This window comes from Pseudophryne corroboree, chromosome 1 (assembly GCF_028390025.1).
Source record: "Pseudophryne corroboree isolate aPseCor3 chromosome 1, aPseCor3.hap2, whole genome shotgun sequence".
Taxonomy (NCBI): domain Eukaryota; kingdom Metazoa; phylum Chordata; class Amphibia; order Anura; family Myobatrachidae; genus Pseudophryne; species Pseudophryne corroboree.
In genome coordinates, this window is record NC_086444.1 from 818,578,602 (window position 1) to 818,603,974 (window position 25,373).

Genomic DNA, 25,373 nt, shown 5'->3' on the forward strand with positions numbered 1-25,373 from the left:
CTGGCAAATTCTATGTTTCCACAATATAACTATATAATGTTAATGACTTCTTACCACATCCACAAGCTGTGATATTTTCAAGCCAAAATTGACTTTTATAGTCTTATTGGGATTCTGCACCGGCCTCACCCACTTTTGGTATCCAATAAAGAGGTTCCGCAGGAGTGAGTCTTCTATTTCTGCCAAAGGATGTGAACTGCTGCAGAAGGCTGTATGGCCACAGAAAGAAAAGATATTAAACCCATTCATTAATGGCTTCATTAAAATACATCAATTTCCGAGTGTACATACATTGTAAGTTTTATCCTAAATAGACAGTGCTCATTATTTATCTTCTTTTAATAGCCAGAATGGCAGAAAGAGGTGTATCTACCATACAGGCAAACTAGGCACATGGCTAGAGCCGCACTGTTCAGAGGGCAGCATAGAAATGGAGTTTATTTCATGTACGTTTTTCTTCTTTTATCCTTTGAGCCTTACCACCCACCTGGTTTCCCAATGGAAACATTGATGTAACGGGTGTTGTGTACAGTAATCAATTACTGATTAGATGAATATCTATTTATCAACCCTAGGGGGGACATTTATACCTCTTTTCCACTAGCTCAAAAAACACGGGTAAATGCACAGGGGCACGCATTTACCCATGTTTTTTGGTAGTGGAAAAGGGTCCCTCTGTAAAAACCCGGATCAAGTGACCCGGGAATCCTACCCGGGTAGGACATGGGAATGATCCGGGTAACGTTGTAGTGTAAACGGAAGCCGTGTCGATGCGACACGTCTCACGTTTACACTGTATGGAAGGGCGGCGCTGGGAGATCATGTGATCTCCTAGCGCCACCCCTGCCACGTCACCAGCAGCGTCACCAACCCGGAAATATGCCGGGATGGTGACTGCTGATGGGAAAGGGGCCATCGATGCGGGTCGCAGCCGGGTAGCACCCGTGTCAGGCTTCCGGCTGCGACCCGCATCGTAGATGAAAAAGGGATATTACTAAGCAATGATAAGAGCGGAGAAGTGCCCATGGCAACCAATCAGCACTGAAGTAACATCTATAGTTTTCATGCTATAGAATTATACAGAGATGCTGATTGGCTGATGGGACAATTTCTCCACTGGCTCACTTGTCCGCTCTTATCACTGCTTAGTAAATGTCCCCCTTAATTCTAAATTTGGAAAAACCATACAGAACTTCAGTACACACTAACAGAGTAGTGTCATGTATTCGGATCATGTAATATTTCTACCAAAGCACCCTTGGGTACACTATTTTAAATAAAAATGCCTGAATGTGCCTTCACCTCTAGCAACCGCCTTTCACTTACGGCTATGCTTACTGATACTCGGATGCTGCCTGTGCGTTCTGGGGAGATAACACTACTAAAGAGGGGCTTCCAATGGCTGGACACCTCAGTGAGAAGCTCAGAAAAATTAGGATTTTAATACCTACCGGTAAATCCTTTTCTCCTAGTCCATAGAGTATGCTGGGGTCCACTTCAGTACCATGGGGTATAGACGGTTCCGCAGAAGCCATGGGCACTTTAAGACTTTTCAAGGGTGTGAACTGGCTCCTCCCTCTATGCCCCTCCTCCAGACTTCAGTTATGGGAACTGTGCCCAGGGAGACGGACATTTCGAGGAAAGGATTTATTTTTATACTAATGGTGAGATTCATACCAGCTCACACCTCAACCATGCCGCACAACATGGCATTCAACATGAGACACGCCAACAGGCATGAACCATTTACAGCAACATGCTGAAAACAAATGAAATACAACTTGTGTAACTATAAAGAATAAACTGCAAGTAAAGTACGCACTGGGTCGGGTGCCCAGCATCCTCTACGGACTAGGAGAAAAGGATTTACCGATAGGTATTAAAATCCTATTTTCTCATACGTCCTAGAGGATGCTGGGGTCCACTTCAGTAACATGGGGTTATACCAAAGCTCCAGTACGGGCGGGAGAGTGCGGATGACCCTGCAGCACCGATTGACCAAACTTTAGGTCCTCATCAGCCAAAGTGTCAAACTTATAAAATTTAGCAAATGTGTTTGACCCTGACCAAGTAGCTGCTCGGCAAAGTTGGGAAGCCGAGACGCCCCGGGCAGCCACCCAGGATGAGCCCACTTTCCTAGTAGAATGGGCCTTCACCGACTTCGGTACCGGCAAGCCTGCCGTAGAATGAGCGTGCTGAATTGTCCCTCTGATCCAGCGAGCAATAGTCTGCTTAGAAGCAGGACACCCAATCTTGCTGGGAGCATACAGGACAAACAGAGCCTCTGTTTTCCGTAACCGAGCTGTTCTTGCGACATAAATCTTCAAAGCTCTAACCACATCTAGAGACTGTGACTCAGTGAAAGTGTCAGTAGCTACTGGCACCACAATAGGTTGGTTTATGTGGAAGTACGAAACCACCTTTGGAAGAAATTGTTGACAAGTTCTTAACTCTGCCCTATCTTCATGGAAGATCAGGTAAGGGCTCTTGTGAGACAAGGCCCCCAACTCAGACACCCGCCTTGTGGATGCCAAGGCCAAAAGCATCACCACTTTCCAAGTGAGAAACTTCAATTCTATCTCCTGCAGAGGTTCAAACCAATCTGATTGAAGGATCTGCAACACCACATCAAGGTCCCATGGTGCCACTGGAGGCACAAATGGAGGCTAAATGTGCAGAACCCCTTTCACGAACGTCTGAACTTCTGGAAAGGAGGCCAATTGTTTTTGAAAGAAAACTGATAAGGCCGAAATCTGGACCTTGATTGACCCCAATCTAAGGCCCACATCCACACCAGCCTGCAGAAAATGGAGAAAACGTCCCAACTCAAACTCTTCCGTAGGAGCCTTCTTGGATTCACACCAAGACACATATTTTCTCCAAATACGGTGGTAATGTTTAGATGTTACTCCTTTCCTGGTCTGAATAAGAGTGGGGATGACTTCCTTGGGAATACCCTTTCGGGCTAGGATCCGGCGCTCAACAGTCATGCCGTCAAACGTAGCCACGGTAGGTCTTGATACACACACGGCCCCTGCTGTAGTAGGTCCTCTCGATGAGGAAGAGGCCGAGGATCTTCTATGAGCAACTCCTGAACATCTGGATACCAAGCCCTCCTTTGCCAGTCGGAGGCAATGAAGATTGCTCGAACTCTTGTTCTTCTTATTATTTTGAGAACTTTTGGAATCAGTGGAAGTGGAGGGAAAACATATACCGACCGAAACACCCACTGGGTCACCAGTGCATCCACTGCTATTGCTTGAGGGTCTCTCGACCTGGAACAATATCTCTGAAGCTTCTTGTTTAGACGAGATGCCATCATGTCTACTTGAGGAACTCCCCAAAGACTTGCCACCTCTGCGAAGACTTCTTGGTGGAGGCCCCACTCTCCTGGATGGAGATCATGTCTGCTGAGGAAGTCTGCTTCCCAGTTGTCCACTCCCGGAATGAAAATTGCTGACAGTGCTCTTACATGTCTTTCTGCCCAGAGGAGAATCCTTATCACCTCTGCCATTGCCGCTCTGCTTTTCGTTCCGCCTTGCCTGTTTATGTACGTGACTGCTGTTGCATTGTCCGACTGGATCTGCACGGGATGATCTTGAAGAAGATGTACCGCTTGTAGAAGGCCATTGTAAATGGCTCTCAATTCCAGAACGTTTATGTGAAGGCAGGCTTCCTAACTTGACCATTTTCCTTGGAAGCTTTCCCCCTGTGTGACAGCTCCACAGCCTCGGAGACTTGCATCCGTGGTTATTAGGACCCAGTCGTGAATCCCAAACCTGCGTCCCTCTAGTAGGTGAGAACTGTGTAGCCACCACAGGAGCGAAATCCTGGCTTTGGGGTCAGGATTATTCCTGTGCATGTGTAGGTGGGATCCGGACCACTTGTCCAACAGGTCCCACTGGAATACTCTGGCATGAAATCGGCCAAACTGTATGGCCTCATAGGCCGCTACCATTTCCCCCAACAACCGAATGCATTGATGGATTGACACGCTTGTTGGTTTCAATGTTTGTTTGACCATTTTCTGGATTTCCAGAGCCTTTTCCACTGGAAGAAATACTCTCCGTACTTCTGTGTCCAGAATCATCCGTAAAAAAGGACAATCTTGTCGTCGGTTCCAACTGCGACTTTGGAAAATTCATGATCCGACCGTGTTGTTGGAGTATTGACAGGGAGAGTGCGATGTTCTGCACCAACTGTTCCCTGGATCTCGCTTTTATCACGAGATCGTCCAGATAAGGAATTTATGTTGGCACTCATTCCGAGTTGTTCGCTCGTTAGCTGCTTTTAGCAGCATTGCACACGCTAAGCCGCCGCCCTCTGGGAGTGTATCTTAGCATAGCAGAATTGCGAACGAAAGATTAGCAGAATTGCGAATAGAAATTTCTTAGCAGTTTCTGAGTAGCTCGAGACTTACTCCTACACTGCGATCAGTTCAGTCAGTTTCGTTCCTGGTTTGACGTCACAAACACACCCAGCGTTCGCCCAGCCACTTCCCCGTTTCTCCAGACACTCCCGCGTTTTTCCCTGAAACACCTGCGTTTTTCCGCACACTCCCAGAAAACGGTCAGTTTCCGCCCAGAAACACCCACTTCCTGTCAATCACACTACGATCAGCAGAACGATGAAAAAACCTTGTTAGGCCGTGAGTAAAATACCAAACTTTTGTGCAAATTTACTTGGCGCAGGCGCACTGCGAACATTGCGCATGCGCAGTTTGCGACTAATCGCTCCGTAGCGAAAAAAATAATGAGCGAACAACTCAAAATGACCCCCACTGACTCTTTTTTTGACGAAGGAGGACCATCAGCTCCGCCATCACCTTGGTGAATACCCTCGGTGCCGTGGAGAGTCCGAACGGCAACGTCTGGAACTGGTAATGGCAATCCTGTACTGCGAATCTCAGATAAGCTTGGTGAGGAGGATAAATGGGAACATGCAAGTAAGCATCCTTTATGTCTACTGACTCCATGAAGTCCCCCTCCTCCAGACTGGAAATCACTACCTTCAGGGATTCCATCTTGAACTTGAACCTTTTCAGGTCGAGATTCAGACTTTTCAGGTTTAAAATCAGTCTGACCGAGCCGTCCGGCTTCGGAACTACGAAGAGGATTAAATAAAAACCTTCTCCTTGCTGTGACAAGGGTACCAGGACAATGACCTGATCCTGACATAATTTTTTAATTGCCGTTGTTACTGCCTCTCTTTCTGGAAGAGAAGCTGGCAGGGTCGATTTGAAAAATCGTCATGGGGGGATGTCTTGAAACTCTAGTTTGTACCCATGGGACACTATTTGTAAGACCCATGGGTCAAGGCCAGATTGAATCCAGATTTGACTGAAAAGTTTCAGACGTGCTCCCGCCCGAGCGAACTCCCGCAAGGGAGCCCCAGCGTCATGCTGCAGATTTGGCAGAAGCAGGGGTGGACTTCTGCTCCTGCGATCCGGGAGACTCTGCGGATTTCTTTCCTATTCCCCTTCCCCTACCTCCCCTCCCCTAGCAAAAAAGGGGGAACCTTTGGCCTTTTTGTATTCGTTGGGCCGAAAGGACTGCATGTGAGAGTGATGTGTCTTTTTCGCCGGTGTAGGAGCATAAGGCAAGAATGTCGATTTACCTGCGGTAGCCGCCCAGACTAACGCATCCAGCCCATCACCAAACAAGGCCTCACCTTTATACGGGAGAGCCTCCATATTTCTTTTGGAATCTGCATCAGTATTCCACTGGCGAATCCACAATGCCCTCCGAGCCGATACTGCCATGGTAGCGGTTCTTGATCCCAAGAGACCAATATATTTCATGGTTTCTAGTACGTACGCAGCAGCGTCTTTGATATGACCTAACGTTAGGAGTGTCTCGTCTCCATCTATTGTGTCAATGTCTAATGACAAGTTTTCTGACCACTTCTCAATAGCACTACTCACCCACGCACAGACAATGGTAGGCCTGAGTAGTGTCCCATTGGCCACATCAATAGATCACCTCACTCACTTGCGCCTGTCGGCTCCTTAAGTGAAGCCATTCCAGGCGCAGGGAGCAACACCTTTTCTCTTTTATGACAGGGCCCTGTCTAAAATGCGGGGTGACTCCCACCTTTTGGGAAAAGGTAAGCTGCCTTAATTCCTTTTGGGAATCTGAAATTTATTTTCAGGTTAAATCAGACTCCCTCCAAGAGACTGTTCAATTCCTAAGGTGGAGGGAAAATTACATTACTTCTTTACTAAAGTAAACCCTCTCCTTGTGGTAAAAGAGGGGCTTCGTAACTTTTAACACCACCTTTATAGCTAAAACATGTTTTGAATGCTTTTTTGCTAACTTAGGACCTATTCCCCTGGAATCACTAGTGTCGACACAGGAATCAGAGTCTGTGTCGGTATCAGTTTGTACTACTTGTGCAAATTTGTATGTGACCCAGAGGGGTCCCTGTGGATGAAAGGCAGAACTATTAAAAATCACATCTTCAACAGATTATTTTCAGTTTTCTGTATGAGATTCAGTCCAACCTCTTACTGATATGATTCACACTATCATGTAACCTTTCACCCAGTCAGGCTCTTGGTGTCATATTACACCTCTGTGTCCCTAACATGTCTCCCACAGAGGAAGAGTTCCCTGCCACAGACATGTCACACACATGCACAACCACACCACAGACACTCCGGGACTTATAGGGGACAGTCCCACAGTAAAATCTGTCAGAGGGACACAGATAGGATTTGCCAGTTCACAACCCAGCACCAGTAACACAATGTCTGTGAACACAAAATGCCCACTGACATGCAGCGCTTTTATACTGTTAATCACAATTATATAGCACCAAATTCACTGTGGCCCCCCCTGTTTTGCACCCTGATACTTGTTCAGCAGTGGAGGACCAGCGTTCTTCTCTGCAGTCTGTAAGAGAGAAAATGGCGCTGAGCAGTGTGCTGGCTGACTGAGGAGGAAGCTCCACTCTTCAATGGCGCATTTCTCCTCAGCTTTTATGAGGTAATTTTTTTATACTGGCAGGGGTAGGACTGTGCCTCAGCAACTTATGCTCCTTATTTATGCCAGTTTCCATAGGTTTCATGCTGCCCAGGGCACCCCTCCCCCCCCACGCCCTGCTTCCTGCAGTGCCTGTGTATGTGTGGGCAACATGGCGCGCTGCGCTCCCGCCAGCCGCGCCGTACTTTTAGCCGTCACTTTCTTGATTGAAGATCTGTCTTTTAACACTCACCTGTCTTCTGACTTCTGGCTCTGTGACTCTGTGAGGGGGGTGACAGCGTGCTGTGGGAGTGAGCATCTAGGCACGGCTAGCGTTCAGTTCCCTTCAGGAGCTAATGGTTTCCTGTCAGCCAGAAGCAGAGCCATGAAACTCTTTAGGAAGTTGGTTCCTACTTCTGCCCCCTCAGTCCCACGAAGCAGGGAGACTGTTGCCAGCAGTTGTCCCTGAAAATAAAAAACCTAACATAAGTCTTTTCAGAGAAACTCAGTAGAGCTCCTCTGGAGTGCATCCAGTCTGCCTGGGCACATTTCTAAAACTGAGGTCTGGAGGAGGGACATAGAGGGAGGAGCCAGTTCACACCCTTGAAAAGTCTTAAAGTGCCCATGGCACCTGCAGAACCGTCTATACCCCATGGTACTGAAGTGGACCCCAGCATCCTCTAGGACGTATGAGAAAGATAGTTTAAGAAGATACATTTGTACACGCAGGGACATACTGGATTAAAGGCACTGAAGCACAATTAAGATATGTGTATGTGTATCTATATGTTTATATTATATTACACATTCAGGGACAGAGATGGTAAAACACATTACATTTCCTGTAAAACTATTAGGATTACAGTTACAGTAAAATGTATTCGTAGTACTGGGAGAATCCTAACAAGAAACATTTTTATATCAAAGGCTTCATTAATTGTAGCACTAATTTAGTGAGATATTTGTTGCAGTGTAGCTGTGATGTAAGTTGCAGTGTAGCTGTGATGTAAGTGGGTGAAACTATCATAACCTTTAAAATTAGATTTTATGAATATAGACACTATATTCTGAATAAAACAAGACAAGGCATATCTTGTCATTATGCTGTAAATCATCATAGACATGCACTTGACAGGGGTGCACAGACACTAGCAACGTGGGGGGGGGGCGCGCGAGTCAAGGGGGCGTGGACTCGTGGTAGGCTCCCATTTCCATAAAAATGGGCGGGGGTGGGCCACAAGTCAGGAGGCGTGGACTTGTGGCACGCCTTTATTTCCATGGAGATAAGCAGGGCAGCAGGGGAGCGTCCACAACAGAGAGCCGGAGGCTGTACTGCGTGCGGCGTTCCCGGCTCTCTGAATGACCGGCCCGGCCCATCGGCCCTTCTGGCACAGATGGGCAGTCCGGCCCTGATCATGGATATGCAATAGGGGCCCATGATTAGAGGTGTTGCCAGCCTCTAGAGGGAGTGTGGCCAGCCAACACAGAGGGTTGGCTAGCCATTGGAGAGAGTATGGTCTGCGTCCTATATATATATATATATATATATATATTCTATGCATGATAATTTACCAGATTAATGTACTGTAAAAAATATACCATAGTCCTGTGCTGAATAATGTAACATATATATAATGTATAATTAAACTGCAGAGTCTGGAACCTAATCCATAGAGGAGGGGGTGGGCCCTCGGGCAGTAAAACCCACCGGGGGGTTAGCCCAGTGGGCCAGTCCGGCACTGGCACACAGGGGATATAGATTTAGGAATCTGCAAACCCAAGATGTTTTGAATATACCGGTAAATGATATAATTTACTAATGTCTCTCTTGCTCTCTCTATCATTTCCCTTGGCATGTTTTTTTCTTGCCCACAGGCCGGCCATTGATATAAGATCAACATACTGCCCTTCTTCATTGACTAACAGTATGGAAGACGCGTGTATGATGGAGTAAGCAAACTGGAGGGCACTCTAATGTGGTAAAGTATGACCAAAGGGCTCTGTAATGTGGCATAATATGAACTGGGGACCAGGCCCGTATTATCCATTAGGCTGATTAGGCTGAAGCCTAGGGACCCCGCAGGAACTAGAGGCAGTCATTTTTTTTATGGTGCTCTATTACCTGCACCCTAGGGCTCCAATGGTTAAAGGCACTTTTCACCGTAGCAAAGTACACTCATAGTGAGCTGAGGTTTGTTTTAAGACATTAGGAGGAAGACACAGTGGACCAAAAGGGCTCTAGCGCTATTTCAAAAGAGAAAATAAAAAGAGAGAATGATTGTGCTGTGAGAAAAGAGGTCAGCAGATTTTATTTCAAGTTGGTATCGGTGTCCATCTGAATAGCTGTAGTGCGGGGAAAGATTGAAGTGCCGGAAGGGGCCCAAAATACCTGAAAGCCTAGAGGCCTGGCCATGGGTAAATACAGCCCTGCTAGGGACACTGTATGTCATAATGTGACCTGGGGATACTGTGTGGTATAATGTGTAATGGAAGTCCTACAATGTGACATCATGAAAACTTGGTAACTACGATGGTTCATAAAATAAACTAAGGCACCACTATGGGGCATAAAATGAATAACTGCTGCAGAGATAGGTGTCTCTCAAGAAGCACTGGGACAGGGACCCCTTCAATATGTTGGTATGGGGCCAACAAAGTTCTGGTTACACCCTTGTGGGCGGGGAAGGGAGCTTTGCGTCAATACAATGTATTGCGGGTCTGTGAACAAGGGACAAGGCCAAAATGATCAATTCTCATAGAAATGTGTGTCAGAATCAGTGTGTTGTCCGGACTCAGTGCAAGATCCGAGGGTTGTGTATGGTTGGAGGCCGAGTATAAGAGATTTGGAGGTTTAATGGGGTTTCTCCTCAAAGGTGTAGTAGATCTATAATAGATGCTAACATGGATATAGGTAAAGATCTTGGAATGCACAATATTACAGTCACTGATTACCAGTAGAGGCTGATGAATATATAATTAGGAAAATGGACTGTGGAGAGTGTCCAGTACAGGACTAGTACAGAGAGTCTCTGTTGGGACAGGAGTACTCTGGAATCTGTGAAGAGTACCCAGTAATGGTGCCTGGTACTGACAGTAACACAGGAACACACTGGAAACTGTGGAGAGCACCCAACAATGGTCACTGGCGCTGGGAGTAACAGAGTAGCACACTGGAAAGTGTGGACAGCATCCAGCAATAGTGACTGGCGCTGAGGGTAACACAGAAGCACACTGGAAACTATAGAGAGCACCCAGCAATGATGACTGATGCTGAGACTAACCCAGGTGTACACACTGGAAACTATGAAGTGCGCTCAGAAATGAGAACTGGCTCTGAGAGTATCACAAGTAGCACACTGGAAACTGTGGCGAGTGCCAGCAATGGTGACTTGTGCTGAAAGTAACACAGCAGTAGTAGGAGCACACTGGAACTGTGGAGCCAACTCTGAAACAACAACACTCAGGAAGCTGTTCTGGCCAGGAGCAATGGTCAGGAAGAGATTTATATAGGGCTCCCTGGCTGCTGTTAGGCCATTGGAGTCATCTGCAGCAATCAGGATTGGCTGAGACGCAATCAACTGACTAAAGGCAAGATAGCGGCGCTTATGTCCCAGCGCTGGTGGGTTTCACTTGAAGACAGATCAATTTTTGCAGTAACACAGAGTGGGACAAATCCAGGCAACTTGGGAGGCACAGGTAAAGCCATAAACTGTAAGCACCGGCAACGGTAATGTACCCAGTCTAGCGTGTAACAATGTGCCATGTTGGTTCCCCTTCTCCAACTGAACCCTCATTTGCTGCATTATACGCCATGTTCTGCCCTGTTCACAAGGCAATGGACAGGATGTTGGAGCATTACCTACTCTTCGGGAAGTCACTCCACTAACATTCAGGAGTCTCCTGGACATCTTTGGAGAGTAGCAATTTGACACACCCCAGGCGATGATGTCTTTAATGGATGTGGGCTGAATCTTTGCATGCTACATTCTCATTGCAAAATAATGTTCTTAGTTTAAAATAAAGTATATTAGGTCTTCGTATTAAATAACGTAAGAATATTAGTTCTAGTATAATTTTTTTTTACGTATATTAGTTTTTAGTATAAAATAATGTAAGTATATTAGTTCTTAGTATAAAATAATGTAAGAATATTAGTTCTTAGTATAAAATAATCTGAGTATATTAAGTCTTAGTTTTGTTGAAGATTTCAATAGATTTTGCAAGTAAATACCATGTACCCTTTTGTTTGTGAATATGTCTGTCTCTCTGTTGATCTTATTTTGGTTTTTTTCCTCTTTAGGCCATATAACAGCATACAGCAAGCAAAGTGCTTTTGTTCTGCACACTACAGCATTACAGAAAGTAGCTTTTTTCTATTATTTATTCATAGTGTTTAGTAACAGATGAAACATGAAGTGCTGTCAGACATTCTCGCTATGAAATTCAATTTGGATTACTGGGTCACACTATTTCATACACTTACTAGTTTGTCTTATGGGAAGTAGTTTCTTACACTTTTTCATAATTTTCATCGTATTTTAAATGCAAACCTAAGTGCAAAGGGGAATATACAGTACAGGTTGAGTATCCCTTATCCAAAATGCTTGGGACCAGAGGTATTTTGGATATCGGATTTTTCCATATTTTGGAATAATTGCATACCATAATGATATATCATGGCGATGGGACCTACCGTATATACTCGAGTATAAGTCGACCCGAAAATAAGCCGAGGCACCTAATTTTACCACAAAAACCTGGGAAAACTTATTGACTCGAGTATAAGCCTAGGGTGGGAAATGCAGCTCTAGCCGTACACAGCCCTCATACTGCCAGATATGCCCTCACAGTGCCAGATATGCCCTGACAGTGCCAGATATGCCCCCACAGTGGCAGATATGCCCTCAGACTGCCAGATATGCCCCCACAGTGCCAGATATGTCCCCATACTGCCAGATATGCCCTCATACTGCCAGATATTCCCCCACAGTGCCAGATATGCCCTCATAGTGCCAGATATTCCCCCACGGTGCCAGATATGCCCCCACAGTGCCAGATATGCCCCCTCAGTGCCACATATGCCCCCCCTCCCCGTGCCAAATATGCTCCCCCAGTGCCAGGTACAACTTACCCTCCCTGCTCCCCCTGCTGTTTTGTGAAGGAGGGACACCGAGGGCACAGCGCGCGCCTCTCCTGTGTCCCTCCGGCGGCGGGTCTGTTAAATGAAGTGCCGGTTCATGAGCCAATCAGAGCTCATGAACGGGTACTTCATTTAATAGACCCGCCGCTGCCGCCGGAGACGCAGGAGGGACACAGGAGAGGCGCGCGCTGTGCCCTCCGTGTCCCTCCTTCCCAGGCACTGACTCGAGTATAAGCCGAGGGGGCTTTTTCAGCATAAAAAAAAGTGCTGAAAAAGTCGGCTTTATACTCGAGTATATACGGTAAGTCTAAGCATTTAATACAATTTTTTTTTTATAACTTTGTGCATTAAACAAAGTGTGTCTACATTCACACAATTCATTTATGTTTCATATACACCTTCTACACACAGCCTGAAGGTCATTTAATACAATATTTTTAATAACTTTGTGTATTAAACAAAGTTTGTGTACATCAGAAAACAAAGGTTTCACTATCTCACTCTCACTCAAAAAAGTCCGTATTTCGGAATATTTGGATATGGCATACTCAACCTGTATATCCTGTTACTTGCAGTGCTCTGATAGAAACATCAGATGCATTTGTTCTGAAGAAATCTATAGATCTGTTCATAAAGCAGTGAAAAAAGTGTGGAGAAGTGAGCCAGCGGAGAAGTTGCCCATGGCAACAAATCAGCTGCTACGTATAATTTTATAGACTGAACTTTATAAATGTTACCACAACACTGATTGGTTGCCATGGGCAACTTCTCCACTGGCTCACCTCTCCACACTTTTCACTGCTTCATGAATAATCCAGGGGGGTTACGGTCGTTAGGTCGCCATAATTTAGGTCGACACTCATTAGATCGACCCCTGAAGGTCGACAATGCCATTAGGTCGACATGCATTAGGTCAACATGGCAGTTAGGTCGACATGTACTAGGTCGACAGGTCAAAAGTCGACATGAGTTTTTCAATTTTTTTCCCGTATTTTGGATTTTTTAATACTTAACGATCCACGTGGACTACAATTGGAAAGGTAATCTGTGGCGAGCGAAGCGAGGCACCTTGCCCGAAGCATGGCTAGTGAAGCGAGCCATGCGTGGGGACCCGGTGCACTAATTGGGGTTCCCCGTCACTTTACAGAGAGAACGACACCAAAAATCTCATGTCGACCTTTTAACCAGTCGCCCTAGTATATGTCGACCTAACGTCCATGTCGACCTAATGTATTTTGACCTAATGGCAATGTCGACCTTCAGTGGTCGACCTAATGAGTGTCGACCTAAGTTGGGTCGACCCAACGACCCATACCCGTCCAGGGGTGGCCAACCAGTCAGAGGCAAAGAGACCAAAATTATCTGCTGTCAAGTTAAAGAGCCGGTATCATGCACGCGCCGAATATGTGCGTGGAAAAAAAATAGTGCGTGGACTAACTGGCACAATGCCACACCCCATTTTTGTCCGTCCGCCTTCAGTATGATGTTCGTAGGAGCATGACCATGTGTCACACTCCCATTTTTTGTTACACTGGGGGCGAGAAACACTGAAACAATCCAGAACCACATAAAATATACTGAAACAAGCCAGCATCCCCCCTTCATTCTGTGTCTCTCAGCCTGCCCTCCTTCACTCTGTACCTCTCAGCCTGCCCTCCTTCACTCTGTACCTCTCACCCTGCCCTCCTTCACTCTGTACCTCTCAGCCTGCCCTCCTTTCACTCTGTACCTCTCAGCCTGCCCTCCTTCACTCTGTACCTCTCAGCCTGCCCTCCCTTCACTCTGTACCTCTCAGCCTTCTCCCCCCTTCACTCTGTACCTCTCAGCCTGCCCTCCCTTCACTATGTACCTCTCAGCCTGCCCTCCCTTCACTCTGTACCTCTCAGCCTGCCCTCCTTTCACTCTGTACCTCTCAGCCTGCCCTCCTTCACTCTGTACCTCTCACCCTGCCCTCCTTCACTCTGTACCTCTCAGCCTGCCCTCCTTTCACTCTGTACCTCTCAGCCTGCCCTCCTTTCACTCTGTACCTCTCAGCCTTCTCCCCCCTTCACTCTGTGACTCTCACCCTGCCCTCCCTTCACTATGTACCTCTCAGCCTGCCCTCCCTTCACTCTGTACCTCTCAGCCTGCATCCCCCCTCACTCTGTACCTCTCAGCCTGCCCTCCCTTCACTCTGTACCTCTCAGCCTGCTTCCCCCCTCACTCTGTACCTCTCATCCTGCCCTCCCTTCACTCTGTACCTCTCATCCTGCCCTCCCTTCACTCTGAGCCTCTCAGCCTGCTCCCCCCTCACTCTGTGCCTCTTAGCCTGCTCCCCCCTCACTCTGTGCCTCTCAGCCTGCTCCCCCTCACTCCGTGCCTCTCAGCCTGCTCCCCCTCACTCTGTGCCTCTCAGCCTGCTCCCCCCTCACTCTGTGCCTCTCAGCCTGCTCCCCCCTCACTCTGTACCTCTCATCCTGCCCTCCCTTCACTCTGTACCTCTCATCCTGCCCTCCCTTCACTCTGAGCCTCTCATCCTGCTTCCCCCCTCACTCTGTGCCTCTTAGCCTGCTCCCCCCTCACTCTGTGCCTCTCAGCCTGCTCCCCCCTCACTCTGTGCCTCTCAGCCTGCTTCCCCATCACTCTGTGCCTCTCAGCCTGCTCCCTCTCACTCTGTGCCTCTCAGCCTGCTCCCCCTCACTCTGTGCCTCTCAGCCTGCTCCCCCCTCACTCTGTGCCTCTCAGCCTGCTCCCCCCTCACTCTGTGCCTCTCAGCCTGCTCCCCCTGCACTCTGTGCCTCTGAGCCTGCTCCCCCTGCACTCTGTGCCTCTCAGCCTGCTCCCCCTGCACTCTGTGCCTCTGACTACTCCTTTCCCTCAGTGGTGGTCAGTGGGTGCGCCTGGCTCACTATTCCAGGGGTACACATTCTTTCAGATTCAAATCCCAGGCAGTCCCCCCACACCAGATCTCAGTCTCCCCTCCCCCTATGCAGCACTTACTGCGGCGCGAGTTCAGCGACCGCGTTCTGTTCTAGTCTCCAGGCTCTCCTCATGGCAGCGGCTCCACCTTATTATGCGATGTGACGTCATGACACACGGAGCGGAGAGGTGCTGGCACCTCTCAAGCCTCCTCTGAACAGTTGTGCGACTGTCAGAGGAGGCAAGCTAACACTGGGAGGCAGGAAGCAGTGCTGGCAGCGAGTGCGGGAGCCACATCAGATGAAGGAAAGAGCCACATGTGGCTAAATATCCATTGATTGGCCACCGTTTCCCTAGTCCTCCACGCCAGGAACTCGGAATCCAAGAGCCAACATGTGCTGCAGCTCTAAGCACTGGATAACTGAAGTTTTCAGAGGATTTTGCAATGTTAAGCATGGGGGCTATTAAACAAGGGAGTACCGCAACTTATATCAGCGATATCCAGTACTATTTTTCTGGAAAAATAGGTTCAGGAACTATGGATCTGGGGGTGGAGCTATTAAAAAAAGTTATAGCTATTTGCTTCCGTTGTTTTCTCTTGCAATCGCTGGCAGTATGAACTTACATAAGCACCGCCTCTTCGCCGCCGTGGCCAGGGCTCAGCATTGTGGATGCTGTGCTCAACATGAAATCCTCCTGCACGTGCGTACATGCCTTAGCATCCCGTGATGCTCACACTGGTGTGTGGGGTGCACACTGGTGTGTGGGATGCACATTGGTGTGTGGGACTCTCCTCCTGAGTCCTGAATGGCCGTGGCGTAGAAGAGGCGTTGCTTATGTAAGTTCATACCAGAAAGCATTACTGGGGAGATGTCAAGGGAGCGCTGAGACAGCAATTAGCGCGGTGGCAGAGCTTAGTACATCTATCTCGATAGATGGTTTTTAGAAGATAAGGCACTCAAAATGGACTTTAAAATAAAATTTATCGTATGGAAATTAAATTTTAGCCCTGGAGAGGTTCAGGAGCCCAGTTCCTGATTATGGGGGTAATTCCAAGTTGATCGCAGCAGGAAAATTTTTAGCAGTTGGGCAAAACCATGTGCACTGCAGGGAGGGCAGATATAACATTTGCAGAGAGTTAGATTTGGGTGGGTTATTTTGTTTCTGTGCAGGGTAAATACTGGCTGCTTTATTTTTACACTGCAATTTAGATTGCAGATTGAACTCGCCACACCCAAATCTAACTCTCTCTGCACATGTTATATCTGACTCCCCTGCAGTGCACATGGTTTTGCCCAACTGCTAACAGAATTCCTGCTGCGATCAACTTGGAATTACCCCCTATATTATATTTAATGAGAGGTTCAAGAAATTAATTCCTACTGGTTCCTGCTGAAAAATAGCACTGGAGATATCTGTATCTACAGCCTATAAACTACCTTTCTCTCATCTCTCCTACATTGATTACAGCACCCTCTCTTCTGTGCTCCATGTCTGCAGCCTCTGTGACATCCTCTATACTACTCTTCCCTTCACTCCTCACATTCAGGCCATCTGTCAGTCCTGCAGCTTCCATGTCCATAATATCTCCAGACTCCAGGATACGTCCCTTCCTCACATCAGATGCCACCAAAACTCTCATCTGTGGACTTCTTCCACATATCTCTGATGAGTATTGGATTTGTTTTCTAAAGGCCTAATAATGCTGCTATCACATTAAACGTTTTTCATATTTGCTATATGGTGGTGGGCTGGTCTCCTTATGTCTGACCATTCTGGTAAACACAGGGATTTGAGTGTATCTTAATGAATTGACACGGCACCCCTGGAGCTTCCTCAAGTGTGTGCGATCCATTTCTGGACTTTATATATATATATATATATATATAAAAATGATTTTTATTTATTTATTTGTTATTTTCGCCAATTATTTTTTGACAATGAATGGGTTAATTAACACTTTCTCCCCAAAACACCAGAATGAATGTAAGAAAGATAGAAAAATACTCTAAAAATACGCTCAAATTTATTCCTATGAGCAACAAAAAAAGGAATAATAATAATGATAGGTACTTATTTAAGCGAGGAGGTAGTCTGTGACCGATTAAAACATTTAAAGATTAATAAGTCACCGGGTCCCGATGGAATTCACCCAAGGGTTCTAATGGAGCTTCACTCTGAACTTGCAAAACCGCTATTTTTGATCTTTAAGGATTCAGTAATATCAGGTATGGTTCCCAAAGACTGGCGTATAGCGGAAGTAGTGCCTATATTCAAAAAGGGAAGTAAAGCTGAACCAGGTAATTATAGACCAGTTAGTCATCTGTAGTGGGGAAAGTATTGGAAGGTATTCTAAGAGATAGTATTCAGAAGTTCCTTGAAGTCAATAAGGTCATTAAAAGGAATCAACATGGATTTGTGAAGGACAGATCTTGTCAAACCAACTTGCTTTTATGAAACAGTAAGTGCAAACTTAGATCAGGGTAAAGAGGTGGATGTAATCTTTTTAGACTTTGCGAAAGCTTTCGATACTGTACCACACATGAGACTTATCTACAAGCTACAAGAGATAGGGCTAGGAAGCACAAAATGCACTTGGATCAAAAATTGGTTAGATAATAGGGAGCAGCGCGTTGGGGTTAATGGATCCTTTTCAAATTGGACTGAAGTGTTAAGTGGTGTGCCACAAGGCTCAGTATTAGGACCGCTATTGTTCAATATTTTCATTAACGACCTAACAGAAGGTCTAGAGAGCATGGTGTCAATTTTTGCAGATGATACCAAATTGTGTAGAGTTATAAATATGGAGGGGGATGCTGAGTCGCTTCAGAACGACTTAGTTAAATTAGAAGCATGGGCAGCGAAATGGAGAATGCGCTTCAATACAGACAAGTGTAAGGTAATGCACTGTGGTAACAAGAACAAAAATAACACCTACATATTAAATGGGGTAAAATTAGGGGATTCTGTACTGGAAAAGGACTTAGGTGTCCTCATAGATAGCAAACTAAGCAGTAGTACCCAAAGTAGGATTGCAGCAAAGAAGGCTAATAAGATATTAGCATGCATAAAACGGGGAATTGATGCTAGGGACGAGAGTGTTATACTCCCGTTGTATAAATCACTAGTGAGGCCACACCTTGAATACTGTGTACAATTCTGGGCACCATACTACAAAAAGGATATCCTGGAGCTAGAAAAGGTTCAGAGGCGGGCGACCAAACTAATTAAGGGCATGGAGACGCTGGAATACAAGGAAAGGCTTGCAAAGCTAGGCATGTTTACATTGGAAAAGAGGAGACTAAGAGGGGACATGATCAACATCTACAAATATATAAGGGGACAATACACAGATCTTGCGCAGGACCTGTTTTTGGTTAGATCAACACAGAGAACTCGTGGACACTCGCTCAGGTTAGAGGAGAGGAGATTCCGCACAATACGCCGTAAAGGCTTTTTCATGGTAAGGACGATACGTGTTTGGAATTCCCTGCCTGAGGGAGTTGTAATGGCTGACTCAGTCAACACCTTTAAGAATGGATTAGATAAATTCCTAATGGATAAAGATATCCAGGGTTATGGTGCATAGTCACACACTATAGTTATTATAAAAAAGAGGGATAAAACGTAACGGAAGACATCAGCATCAGTCAAAATTTTATACCAAATAATCCTGCATAGGAGATCACAAATAGGTTGAACTCGATGGACAAATTGTCTTTTTTCAACCTTAGATACTATGTTACTATGTTGCTATGAGATAGGTGGTCACATCCTCACCTCAGTAATGTCAGTGGGAATTTTCCACTGTTATGTGGGCCACTGTGTGATCCTGCGGAACTCCGTCAGCCACAGAACACTTCAAGTTCTGTGTGTGGGTTGGCGGGCCGCTGGTGGGAGGACAGGACAGCGCAGAACGGGCGGGCGTGAGGGAGCGCGGTGTGACGTCACCACGTCACACCGCAGCCAGGAACACAGCACAGGGCGGCCAGGAGCACAGCGCAGGGCGGACAGGAGGGAGCGCGGTGTGACATCAGCACATCACATCACAAGCTGGACGGAGCTGTGTCTCGGCAGCGCGACCGTCCATTACCCCCAGGAATTTAATTTGGGGTAATTTACCCCTGTTCCCGACCACTGCCCTAAGTAATATTGTGCATTATATAGTTCCAATGCAGATTATAATGCTATATCGTACGGATCGTATAGTGTTTACCCCTCGTGTGTACACATCAGTCATTCAGTGCATCGTCCCATTTGATGTGATACATGTCAGATGGGAGGATGTAATGAACGACAGCATGTAGTTACATGAATGGTGTAATTATACAGTGCACCGTCGTACACAGGGTTGTGCTGCATGTACAGCGCTCTCGATGTTTCGTTACACTGTGTCGCACCTCGGCTGGGACACACATGGTGTAGTGTGTACCCAACTTTAGATCTTTGTAAGGATACCCTTATCTATCTCAAGGATGTTTAAATTGCCTGTGGTTTTTCTACAAAGTTCTTATTTATGCTTATACTTTTGCGATGGTTCACGGTTGTTTATTGTATTTAATGTTATTAGTTTTTATCTTAACCATTTACTGAGCTGCATGAGGCGCATAATTAATAAAAAAATAATAATATTAATAACACAGGCGCACTAGGCAAGCAGGTGATAAAATAATCAGTGAAGTGATAGAGTAAGCTGTCTCTACTATTTACTCTGTGCTTGGATAGGCTTTTATCTGTGCCTTTGGGGGTCATTCCGAGTTGATCGTAGCTGTGCTAAATTTAGCACAGCTACGATCATAAACTCAGACATGCGGGGGGGACGCCCAGCACAGGGCTAGTCCGCCCCGCATGTCAGTGCTGGCCCCCCCAGCACAAATACAAAAGTATTGCACAGAGGTGATGCCTTTGTATTTGAGGAGTAACTCCCAGCCAGCGCAGCTTCTGCGGCTGGCCGGGAGTTACTCGTCGCTCCTGCTGGCCGCAGCGGCTGCGTGACACGTCACGCAGCCGCCGCGGCCCGCCCCCCGAACGGTCTGGCCATGCTTGCATTGGCCGGACCGTTCCCCCTAAACGGCGGCTTAATGCCGCCGTTCAGCCCCCACCCGACTAGCGACCGCCTCTGTCTCAGAAGTGATCGCTAGGTAACGACGGTTGCCATGCGCCGGCGCACTGCGACACCGGCGCATGCGCAGTTCCGACCCGATCGCTGCGCTGCAACAAACTGCAGCGAGCGAGCAGGTCGGAATGACCTTCTTTGTCCTTACAAGAGATTCTCCATAAATTCCCCCAAAAATAATTTCCTATTGCAACAATAGTTTTATTGAGGCAAATTTGTGAGGGTTCTAAAATTGGCCGCACCCATAGCAATAGAGCTCAGTGTTCTTGTTGTTCAACACTCAGACTGAATGTCCATAAGCTTCAAGGCAAAGTTAGGGGTCTATTCAAGTAGGTGCAAAAAGAGAGGAGAAGTGAGCCAGTGAAGAAGTTGCCCATGGCAACCAATCAGCATTGAGGTAACATTTATAATTTGCATACAATAAAATTATACAGAGCAGCTGATTGGTTGCCATGGGCAACTTCTCCACTGGCTCACTTCTCCACTCTTTTCACTGCTTCATGAATAGACCCCTTAAGTGTGGTTGGATGATGGCAGCAGACTGTACTGCACTGTACAGTCTTCATTTTCAGCCAGTCCTGAATAATAACTGATATCGGCTTGGCAGCCATTTCAGCCCCAGTAACACTGTTATTTTTGGGGGTATTTAGGTGTAAAACTATTTTTGCTGCTGGAATTGCTTTGTGAATGGTCGCAATTACTTTAGAAACAGACAGTAAGCAAACATCTTCTATATTCATTCTAAAGTACTAAACAAATGACGTAGTTTGACATCTTATGTAACCAATCTCTCTTGACATGAATTGTCCTGATGATCGGAGATTGTTATTGCAATAATGTACCATTTCCTATAAATAATAGTAAAGGAAAAACTAATTTTATAGGTTAGTTAAGCTCACCCTGAGGGAAATGTGGGATTACTGGTAGAAGGTCACGTCAAGCTAATCTAATTGATTTTATGTATAATGTCACTAGTGCTCTAAGCCAGAGTGGAGCTATGTGTATAGTGCAGCACTGATTATAGAAAACATATAGATACCATATTATAGCACTGCACTCATTGGAGGCCATTTATGGAAAACAAAACTGGTGTACAAGTAACTGTGCTACAAATGTGCTAAAGTCACAGCATACAATCAGATAATATAATTTTCTAATATAGGGAGATATTCAATTGTTTGAAAAGTTGGTTGTGTGTCTGTTTTTTCCTGTCTGTTAGATAGGAAAAAACAAGACACACAACTGACTTTTCAAACAATTGATCACCGCCCATAGTATCAAAATTTGTAGCTCATAAATATGCTGTGATGTAGTGAACCTCTAATTTTGCGGATACCCCTCCAAAATAATGCTAAATTAATTTAACAAATAGAAGAACTTCTGTGTTACGGACCCTGGAGTCCTTCTGCGTATGCAGAACCCATGCCTGTTCGAGGGGCCTGGGTTCCGCTGCCCCCCGTTCCCTGATGCAGAGAGCTGGCAGGGAGAGGGAGAACTGAGCGGCTGCTCAATACTGTGTGCTGAGCTGGGGAGAGAGGCAGATGCAGTGGCAGCCTGTCCTCCCTCTCTCTCACTGCGTGGGTGTAGGAGCGACAGATCGCATACCACTCCCTGCCGCCCTGGACCCTGGTGACCCCCTTTGTGATGCGCGTGCCCACTTAGCAGCCGCACGATATGGATAGTTTTTTTTCATGGAGGGTGTCTGGTCATGCCGCCTCCATTTGGTCACACCTCCTCCTTGTACCAGGGCCCGTCAGAACTGTCAGCGGCCCTGTTCATGCTAAGTAAATCCTGACTTTAGTGTGATAAATCAGTAAATCATAATTTAATTTATTTATTTACTAACAGTTTCTTATATAGCGCAGCATATTCCGTTGCGCTTTACAATTATTTGTGAATGTCAGTGCATTTCCTGATTTACTCTAGTATATGTTACTTTTTTTTTTTTGGCACTAAGGCATACAGTACATTTCCACTCTCCAGGAAGGAAATAATGCCTTGGTGCCATCATTGATGCGATTCAATGCAAATCGCGCAATCTAGCTCCGACTGCACTGTAAAATGCAGTGAAGTGAATTTCATGGCAGAATTGAGACAAAGGACTACAAAAAAAAGTCAGCTACCAAGGCCTGTAAATATTAGGTTTAAAGGGTCAGCTCTGAACACACTAGAGGGGGTCATTCACTTGGCAGCGATTTTTGCTGCCCTGCGATCAGATAGACGCCACCTGCAGGGGGAGTGTATTTTCACCGTGCAAGTTTGCCATCGCATGTGTAGCAGAGCTGCACATACTGATTTTGTGCAGTCTCTGCGCAGCCCAGGACTTACTCTTTCGGTGCGATGAGAACAGCATGATCGGGACCGGAGCTGACATCAGACACCCTCTGCCTGAGCCCCCCTGCGTTTTTCAAGACACTCCCCGAAAACGATCAGTTGCCACCCACAAATGGCCTCTTCCTGACAATCTCCTTGCAAATGCCGATGCGAATATATTCTTCGCACCATCCCGTCGCTGACCGGCGATCCCCGTTGCAGCCGTCTGTTGCGCGGGTGCAGTGCGGTGCATACGCAGGCGCAGTTCAGATCAGATCGCCCGCTGTGCGAAAACGCAGAGCAGCGACCAAATCTGAATGACATCCTAGGACCTAGTCCTAGACCCTCAGACACTGTTGCACCTCTCCTCTTCTTTTCTTGGGAGAGTGAGCATCATAGGCCAGCACCGCACTCCCAATGCATAATAACCAATATGGTGGGGAAACATTCAGCAGTTACAATGGTAAGAACCAGCTCTCTGTTGCCCTACCATGCCAGCGGAACTGAATTATAAGTGACGGAACGCAGTTCCGCCTCATTCCGGCCCACTTTAACTCCTAATAAGCAATCACACACAAAAAAACTATTTACTCATTCCGAGATTTTTTCCCGGATCTGAAGATTTTCCAATCCACCAATCTGCGCCCATACATTACAGATATTTTACAGTGATTTGCAGATCATTCTCAGCAAATACAGCTCTGCCAATCTTGAAAGGCTCATCAGTTTAGTAGAAATTGTCTGCAAATCTGCTGATTGTTACCATACACTAGCAATCTACAGCCCCAATTGATCTGTGAAATCCAGTATGCTTGAAAACCTGATTTAACAATCCCAGTGAATCTGTGATCTGTGAAACCCCATACATTGCAGATTTATTTGCACAATCATCTGCAAAACGCCATCTTGCCCCAATTGATTGCTGATGTATGGGGTCTTAAGACACAGATTTAAGTACTATCAGCTGGAAGTGTTAATGTGCAGTCAACATACTGGCAGCAGCTAGGTGTATCTGAGGAAGCATCCATATCTAATTGTGACACTATTATTTAAGCATGTCCTTACTATACTCAGCATATGATTGACTGGACATATACATATTCACATGTGCAGCTCAGAAGTGTACATAGATGGTTCCCTATATATTTGTTCAGAAATACAGTTTAGAGTTTTTCCAATAAGAAACAAATGATAGAGAATACTGCATCCCTACAATACATTATAGGCATATTAGAAGTCACCAGCTCAGTAATTGTGTAAAGGCGCAAGACGGCTTGCTCAGTGAAACTCTAATTTAGAATTAATAAGAAGTGTATTACCTTCTCACATTTCAGTTACGAAAAATGAATGAATAGCCAATGTAAATTTTTAAATACACTGATAAATGGAAAATAAAACAAGGTTATAAAGAACATACACACAATAAATCATTTTCAATAAGCACAATGCTCAATTTTAATGATACGCAAGATGGTAATAATGATACATAAGCCAGTAATCGGTATGGAACCTATTTTTAGTACTGCTGATAACAGATAATGCATTGTATTGACATCACTTGTTATTATGGGGTCTTAGAACATTGGCACACAATTTGGGACTGCTTAAAAAAGGCAGTGCTGCTGCACTGAGATAGGACAGAGCCAGGTGCGACACCTTCAGCTGCAGAACTGGTGTGTTGCTCTATAGCCACTATTCCGGCACACACATGCCACCAAGACATTCATCTTTTAGCCGTGATTAATAGATCTAACATATATTTTACGGACAGTATTATTTACTGTGTGCATACATCTACTATATATTAGTCACTTTGTAATATTTTATATATGCTAAGTAACCCTTCAGAGCTATAATGATAAATCATTTAATGAAACCTTCGCATGCTTTCAAGTAAAGTGTACAGCAAGATCAGGATGTATTTTATTTGTTATCGCTGGAAATTGTTACGTAGCCCATGATACTCCAGTTGTGTCTGTCTATTATTCTCTTTTTTCCTATCTTCATGTTACTACATGTTGTAGTCATTCATGGGCAGTATCTTTTCCTCACTTTAACACTTTTCAGACATAAATTGTACTTTGGTCTGGTAATCAATATGCAATTTCAGCTACACACAATTAAAGTTACTGTTAAAAAGCCACAAATCCACTAGTGATGAGCAAGATAATTGAACGTTCATTTAAAACAAGGAACAGAAGTGCAATGCTTACAATCTACTCACCAGAGTTGAAGGAAAAGGCATTAATGAGTACAATTAGAAATTGAGCCCACAGGATCATGTTCATCAGGAGCTCCCTTCTCTGTCAGTTTCAGTCATGTGCTGTCATGGAGCAGAATTCTGTCACACCACAGATTAATCCTTGAAAAGACAGAGGAAGGATTTAATGCAATTCCATCGGCATGAAAAATAATTAGAGCGTACTTTACTGTTTCAGCTGCCTGCTTCTCCGAGCATTGGATCCACTCTCTGGATCCGAAGCCCTGCCCTGTTTAACCCCTCCAATGCCCACCGTTTTATAAGCTGGTATCAAACATGACATAAGTATGCAAAATGTGTTTTACATGAACAGAGCTACCATAAGTATCGTAAGTGTCCAAAAGGAAATAACAATGGCTAGGCTATTATGTTATTATAATGATCATATTTTAAAGGTTCAAACATGATATTTTACCTTCTTGACCTTTTTTTAAAATAATTTATATTACATTATTTAACATATATTGTGTAATTTTATTGCTGACAATATATTGTATGTAAAGGTATACAAGGGCATAGCATCTAGAGAAAATTTTTATTATCATATAAAGTAAAAAAAAAAATCTGAATACAGTACATTTCCATTGTTGATAATTATTGTTTAATTTACATAGCATTCCTACTGGAAAAAACTGTTAACAGTATAAACTATAAAGTATAATAATAATAATAATAATAATAATA

The 25,373-nt window shown here is 45.4% G+C and overlaps 1 protein-coding gene across 1 annotated transcript in view; it reads right to left on the reverse strand.

The window, feature by feature from the left end:
* Positions 1 to 24,881, reverse strand: part of CHRNB3 (cholinergic receptor nicotinic beta 3 subunit) — an 80,208-nt gene extending 55,327 nt beyond the window's left edge. Inside the window, exons 1-2 of the mRNA XM_063919491.1 lie at positions 24,654 to 24,881; positions 55 to 209 (exon numbers count right to left, since the gene is read on the reverse strand). Of these exons, the coding sequence (XP_063775561.1) occupies positions 55 to 209; positions 24,654 to 24,717 (219 nt within the window). The 5' untranslated portion in view covers positions 24,718 to 24,881. The remainder of the gene's footprint in view (positions 1 to 54; positions 210 to 24,653) is intronic.
* Between the last annotated feature and the right edge of the window lie 492 nt (positions 24,882 to 25,373).